The sequence below is a fragment of the Antrostomus carolinensis genome, unplaced genomic scaffold (assembly GCF_000700745.2).
Source record: "Antrostomus carolinensis isolate BGI_N321 unplaced genomic scaffold, ASM70074v2 scaffold19140, whole genome shotgun sequence".
In the NCBI taxonomy this organism is placed as follows: Eukaryota; Metazoa; Chordata; class Aves; order Caprimulgiformes; family Caprimulgidae; genus Antrostomus; species Antrostomus carolinensis.
Window position 1 is genome coordinate 2478 of NW_010289354.1, and position 6824 is coordinate 9301.

Genomic DNA, 6824 nt, shown 5'->3' on the forward strand with positions numbered 1-6824 from the left:
CCCCCCGCCCCGCAGTCTGTAGGGATCATTACAGGAGCTCAGCACGGCCTGGTGTTGCCTGCGCAAGAAATAAATGTGGTGACTCACTGGGGGGGTGAGAAGGGGAGGGGAAGGAAACCAGCCTGAAACGTGCCGGGCTGCCCATCACCCTTGTGTCTGGCTCCCTGCTTTTTGGGTAGCTTTGCTGTGTATCTTTAACCCCCTGAGTGAGCAGACGGGTAACAGGACGGGGGTGTCACTCACTGACCCTTCCCAACACCTGATGGGATTTGTCATTGATTCCAAACAGCTTTAAAAAAATCAACCCTAGACTGAAAAAGCAGATGAAGGTAATTGTGGAGCCATCCGCCACGTAGGGTGTCACGGTGAAGGATGGGTGTTATTAGACCCCTCCAGCTGGTTCTTCTCTGAGAGGGAAGGCATTTTAAAGAGAAGATTTTAATGTGCAAACATCATTCTCCCTATTTAACACCCTAAATTACCTGATGTTACCCACGCTTTAGAAAGTCTGGCTCTACAGCAGTGACGGTGCCCATCACCCTGGTTTCAAGCCCCCTCATTTTCTGATCCACCAGCTGATGCTGGAATTAAAAAAAAATCCAAATCTCCCAGGGAATGAATAAATGCTGTTCCCTGAGCCCCTGGGACAGGGGATGTGCACGGAGCCCAGCACATGGCCACCTGCATGGCCAAGCCCAGCTGGAGTTTCCCAGGGATTCGTTGTTCCACATCAGCAGGGTTTAGGTTGGGACTAGTCAGGTCTTTTCCAGCTGAGGCATTTGCTTTGTGGTCCTGAGGACACAGAATCCCAGAATTGCTGAGATTGGAAAAGCCCTTTAAGATCATCAAGTCCCATCATGAACCCAATACTGACCAGTCCCCCACTGACCCATGTCCCTCAGCACTGTGTCTACACGACTCTTCAATCCCTCCAGGGCTGGGGACTCCACCACTGCCCTGGGCAACCCCTTCCAATGCCTCAGAACCCTTTCAGCAAAGAAATTCTTCCTCACATCCCATCTCAACTGCCCTGGCCACAACTGGAGGCCATTCCCTCTTGTCGTGTCCCTTGTTCCTTGGTTGGACAGACCACATCCCCACAGAGCCCATCAGCCCCCTGCCAGCTCCAGCACAGGACATCCCATCGCTGGGTGCTGGATTTGTTAAGCCAGGCTCTTTAATCCCAAGGTGGTGGCTTTTAGCAGCTCCAGGAGTTTTGCAAATTCTTTCACTTATTTTCTGAGAAGTTTGGAGAGCTGAAGGGTCCCTACCTGGAAATCCAGACGCCGGCATTGCTGCTGGAACACAGAGCTTCAGTCCATCCCCTCGAGCCTCATCTCTCCATCAACACCTTCCAGATTGTTTCGTTCAAGTGTGTAACTTCCCAATCAAGGCTCTCTCTTAATTGCAATGGGTTTGACAGCTCAGGGAGCTCCATCAGCAGAAGCGTCTGGTTCGCTCTGCTGCTGGGGATAAAGTTCTTCCCTGGAGGAGCAGCTTTGTTTGCAGCTCTGTGGGGGTCACCATGATGGATCCCTCTACCCCACGCAGTGGGTTTGATCCTCAGTCCAGTCCTGGAATGGACCAAATCCTGCCCCAAATCTCCAGCTCTGGGGGATAAATTAAGTCATCTCCATCATCCCAGTCATCCCCATCATCCCAGTCATCTCCATCATCCCCATCATCCTTCCCCATCATCCCAGTCATCTCCATCATCTATCCCAGTCATCCCCATCATCCGTCCCAGTCATCCCCATCATCCCAGTCATCTGCATCATCCATCCCAGTCATCCCCATCATCCATCCCAGTCATTCCAATCATCTCCATCATCCCCATCATCCATTCCAATCATCTCCATAATCCCCATCATCCATTCCAATCATCTCCATCATCCCCATCATCCATCCCAGTCATCTCCATCATCCATCCCAGTCATCTCCATCATCCCCATGGCTGCTTTGTGTGAATAACTGATTTTTTTCCCCACTTTACTCAAAAAGCAGAGATCAAAGAAGCGTGATTCTACCTGAAACAACTATTTTTTTTAATCTAGGTGAGGCAACACCTGACAATAACACCAATTCTCAGTTTTTTTTGTTTAACCTGGAATGAAACTTTTCTAAGAGATGCCTTCACAAAAGAGCTTGGAAAATAACACTGGAGAGAACTGAAAAGGGCTTTCCAAGGGGAAAAAAAAAACCCCAAAACTAAAAACCCAAAACCCCAACATTTTTAATGCCATATTTACAATAATAAAAACTTTCAACTCAATTATTTCCATCCTTGGGGAAAGAGCTGCCATTTGCAGCCAAGGTGAAGGAGAAGGAATTGCTGTTGCAGGTGGGTGCTGGTCCGAGATGGTATTTTCTTCCAGAGAGAAATAGGTTTTGCAGCCTCCATCTCCTGGCTTTACCAACAACTTAACCTGGTGGGTCTCTGCCCCTCCTGGCACGCTCTCCTGACCCCACTGAGATGGAGAAAAGGATAAAGTGAAGGGAATTGTTATTGTCATCAAGACCAGGAACCTTTTTCCTACACCAGCTCACTCTTCTGGTCTTCAGTTGGGGCAGCAGAACAACAACCACCTGAGATGGGAGCTACTCAATCCCCTCACCCCAATTTATTCCATGTACCCCATGAGGTTATTCTATGAGCTGTGCCAACATCTTTTCATCTGGCAATCAAGGAGTTGTCTCCCCTCATGCCCCAGGGCCAAATTCAGCCCTTCTTTGTCTTGAAGCCTTTTGACTTGATGATCTTGGAAGTCTTTTCCAACCTTAATGATTCTATGGTTTGTCTAGGACCCAACCCCAGCTCGGGGTTCAGGCAGGATTAGCCAAGCATGGAGATGCTGGTGTTCAAACTGACATTTTTGTTAATTAATGAGGGTGCATCTAAGTGAGCTCGGGGCTGTGAAGGACGCTCTGAGCAATGAGAACTTGCTGGAAGGGAGCACAAGGGAATGGTTTGAGCTACTGGTGTAAGTCCTGACCTGGCAAACAACCCAGGGGCTGCTGCAGATCCCCCATCCCAACCCAACCCCAATGCATTGGCCTTGGGAGACCCCTGACAGCCCCCTTGGACACAGGGATGTGCATCCATTTCAAACCAACCACGCCCTTCAGAGCATCACCATGAGCAAGGCCTGCAGGGCTGGGTGCTCCAAGGACACGTGAGCCAGCAGCATGTGCTTGTGGCCCAGAAGGTCAGCAATGTCCTGGACTGTGTCACCAGAAGTGTGGCCAGCAGGTTGAGGGAGGGGATTCTGCCCCTCTGCTCTTCTCTGGTGAGACTCTTTGGAACACTGTGTCCAGCTCTGGGCTCCTCAGCACAAAAAAGACATGGACCTGTTGGAGCAGGTCCAGAGGAAGCCAAGAGGATGATCAGAGGGATGGAACATCTCTGCTATGAGGACAGGCTGAGAGAATTGAGGTTGCTTAGTCTGGAGAAGAGAAGGCTTTGGGGAGACCTTCCAGTACTTGAAGTGGCCATAAGAAAGATGGGGTCAGACTTTTTATCCGGGCCTGCAGTGACAGGACAAGGGGTGATGGTTTTAAACTCAAAGAGGGAGATTCAGACTGGATAAAAAGAAGAGATTTTTTTTATGCTGAGGGTGGTGAGACACTGGCCCAGGTTGCCCAGAGAGGTGGTAGAAGCCCCATCCCTGGAAACATTCAAGGTCAGGTTGGACAGGGCTCTGAGCAACCTGATCTGGTTGAAGATGTCCCTGCTCACTGCAGGGGGTTGGACTGGATGACTTGAAAGGTCCCTTCAACCCAAACCAGTCTGTGGTTCTATGATTCTATGACACACACACATCTAATCCCACCAGCCATGGTGCCCACCAAAATGATGCCTCATCCCTTCAAGAAGGTTTTCAACACTCAGGACTGGACATTTCTCTTACCATGACATGACAAGGACCAGAGCTGGCATGCCAGCCCTTGCTGAATGCCCTGGGGGAAGTGGCATCGTGCCCCTGAGCCACGTGCTGTGGCCAAGGCAGCCAGGCTTCTCCAAAGGCTCTGGAGCTCCAGCCCAGCTAATTGGGCTGCTTCCAGATGGCCTGTTTCCGGGGGTAATCGATCCAATTTCAGCAAGGAAACTCACCAGGGAAGCAAGCTAGATAATGGTGATTTACTGGGTGGAAAATCAGATAAAAGAGATTTTGGGAGATAAAGGACATTGTGCCACTGATTTGGGGAAATGGAGGAAATCGATTTCATTGGAGAAGTGACTTCTCTGAAAATTTCTTCAGATTTCCTTTGAATAAAGACAGTCATGTGAATGAGGGTCACCTCCCTGGTCAGGGGAGGGATAACTGCTCCAGCAGGGTCTAAGTCATGTTCTTCAGGTGCTGGGTAAGGTTCCACGTGTAAGTGCAACCCCGTGCTCAGGGACTGGGACTTCCAACACACCCTAAAACCATGCATGGACACCAGTACTTTCTCAACGTGCTCGCTGGTCCACCTAGACCCCAGTTCTCAAGGTGCTGAGAACATCGGTGCTGCAGAAGGGCACGCCACAAGCATGTACCTTTGCCCACCAAGGGTGGTGGCACCTTGCAAGCACCCTCTCCTCATCATGTTGAGCATGCACAAACGTACTTGGGCATGGTAAGCCAGCCCTGACCACCTGTAGTGTCTCCCTTCTCTGCCACCCCCAGGTACACCAAGATGAAGACAGCCACCAACATCTACATCTTCAACCTGGCCCTGGCAGATGCACTGGCCACCAGCACGCTGCCCTTCCAAAGTGCCAAGTACCTGATGGAGACCTGGCCCTTTGGGGAGCTGCTCTGCAAAATCGTGCTCTCCATTGACTACTACAACATGTTCACCAGTATCTTCACCCTCACCATGATGAGCGTGGACCGCTACGTCGCCGTGTGCCACCCGGTTAAGGCCCTGGACTTCCGCACACCAGCCAAGGCCAAGATCATCAATGTCTGCATCTGGGTGCTCTCCTCCCTCATTGGGGTGCCCATCATGGCCATGGCGGTCACCAAGTCAAAAGGCAAGTGGGATCTGGGGGAAGGTCCCCTCCTGTCCCATCTGTCCATTCTGGGGGTGACCTAGCAAGCCCAAGTTACCTGGTCCTATAGCAGGTTTGAGCTCAGTGATGACCACCCCTCCATGGGACTGTCAGCATGCCCTGCCATGGAAAGATCATCATGGTGTTATTATCCATCTTGTCCCAGAAATTGTCCTCCCCCTTCCCCATCTCCAGTCCAACCACTGCCGCTGCCCAGCTCCTGGGGTGCAAATCAGGTGCCTAAAAACATTCCCAATGGTTTTGCAAAGTCCCCAACTGGCCCACACTGAGATCTGCAGTTCCTCTGTGAGGACACCAGCCCTTGGCTGCTAGGAAAGCTCTGGGCATCTTGAGGAAGTGGACAGGTTTCAGTGGAAGGTGACACAGGCACGTGTCCACCATGGAGGTTGGGAGGAGACAGCATAGGGATGGCCCAGCAGGCTCTGCAGAGTCACTGCACCCACCACATCCTATCCACAGCCCAAGGGTGGGGGTTGGTGGCACAAAGCTCTCAGGGAATCTCTGCAAAGAGCTGGCAGGTGGGTGTGCATCTCCTTGTGTTTTTAACAGGCATGGACATGCCCAGCCATGGCCAAGAAGGTCGTGTTCATAACAAACACTCCACCCACTCCCTCTTTGATCATCTTCTCTCCCACAGATGGGATGGTGCTCTGCACACTCCAGTTTCCTGATCCTCCCATCTATTGGGACACCGTGACCAAGATCTGTGTCTTCATCTTTGCCTTCATGGTGCCCATCTTGGTCATCACCATCTGTTATGGGTTGATGATCCTTCGCCTGAAGAGCGTCCGCCTCCTCTCAGGCTCCAAGGAGAAAGACCGCAACTTGCGGCGCATCACACGCATGGTGCTGGTGGTGGTGGCAGCTTTCATCATCTGCTGGACGCCCATCCACATCTTTGTCATCGTCTGGACGCTGGTGGACATAGATAAGAAGAATCCCTACGTGGTGGCCAGCTTGCATTTCTGCATCGCCCTGGGTTACACCAACAGCAGCCTCAACCCCGTCCTTTACGCTTTCCTGGATGAGAATTTCAAGAGGTGTTTCCGGGAGTTCTGCCTGCCCTTCCGAGCCCGCGTGGACCAGAACAGCTTCTCCCGCGCCAGAAACACCACGCGGGAGCACGTCTCCACCTGCACCCCTTCTGAAGCCCACAACAAGCCGGCATGACTAGACGTGGGCAGCCTCCAGCGAGGCTGCCAGGGCCGCGGAGGGGACGACCTGCGCTCGGAAGTGACCCAAGTCACCACCACGGAGCTCTAGCAGAGCGGTGACCCGGGTGCTGCTCGATAACACCGCTGGGTTTTGTTCAGACTGACAGCAAGTGACTGCAAAGACTTTTTCCATCCTGGAGAACCCAAGATGGGGGAATCAGGACTCACCAAGCAACGTAGGGAGAAGACTAAGTCAAGAGGCAACCTGGGCAGAGCTGCTCTGCTGCTGATCCCACTGTGGCCGGGGAGAGCTGGCAGCTCCATACACCTAACAAGGGCTGTCGCTCTCCAACATGCAACTGTGGGCAAAGCCCCATCATCCTGGGACACCAGGACTGCAATGACCATGTGTGTCCCCTCCTGCATGGGCCAAGGTGGCACCACAGCACATGGTGAGAGGGGAAATGCTTCCATGGCAGAAGGGGACCATGCTGGATGGTGACGGCACGTCATGGGACCTCACTCCATCCCCCTCTGAGCTGTGTCCAAAAAACAGCCAGAGATGGGAAGAGAAAACAACGTTGCTTCAGAGAGTGGTGTCAAAGATCTCCAGA

The 6824-nt window shown here is 52.2% G+C and overlaps 1 protein-coding gene across 4 annotated transcripts in view; it reads left to right on the plus strand.

The window, feature by feature from the left end:
* The window catches only part of LOC104526672 (delta-type opioid receptor), an 8718-nt gene extending 2463 nt beyond the window's left edge, over window positions 1-6255 (plus strand). For 2 of the 4 annotated variants that reach the window (XM_029085536.1, XM_029085539.1), the window contains 2 exons: window positions 4668-5017; window positions 5694-6255. In XM_029085536.1, the coding sequence (XP_028941369.1) occupies window positions 4668-5017; window positions 5694-6226 (883 nt within the window). In that variant the 3' untranslated portion in view covers window positions 6227-6255. Of the gene's footprint in view, window positions 1-3680; window positions 3686-4667; window positions 5039-5693 lie in introns of all 4 variants that reach the window. The other 2 variants (XM_010170206.2, XM_029085535.1) reach the window with 2 other exon arrangements.
* The last annotated feature ends 569 nt before the right edge of the window (window positions 6256-6824 follow it).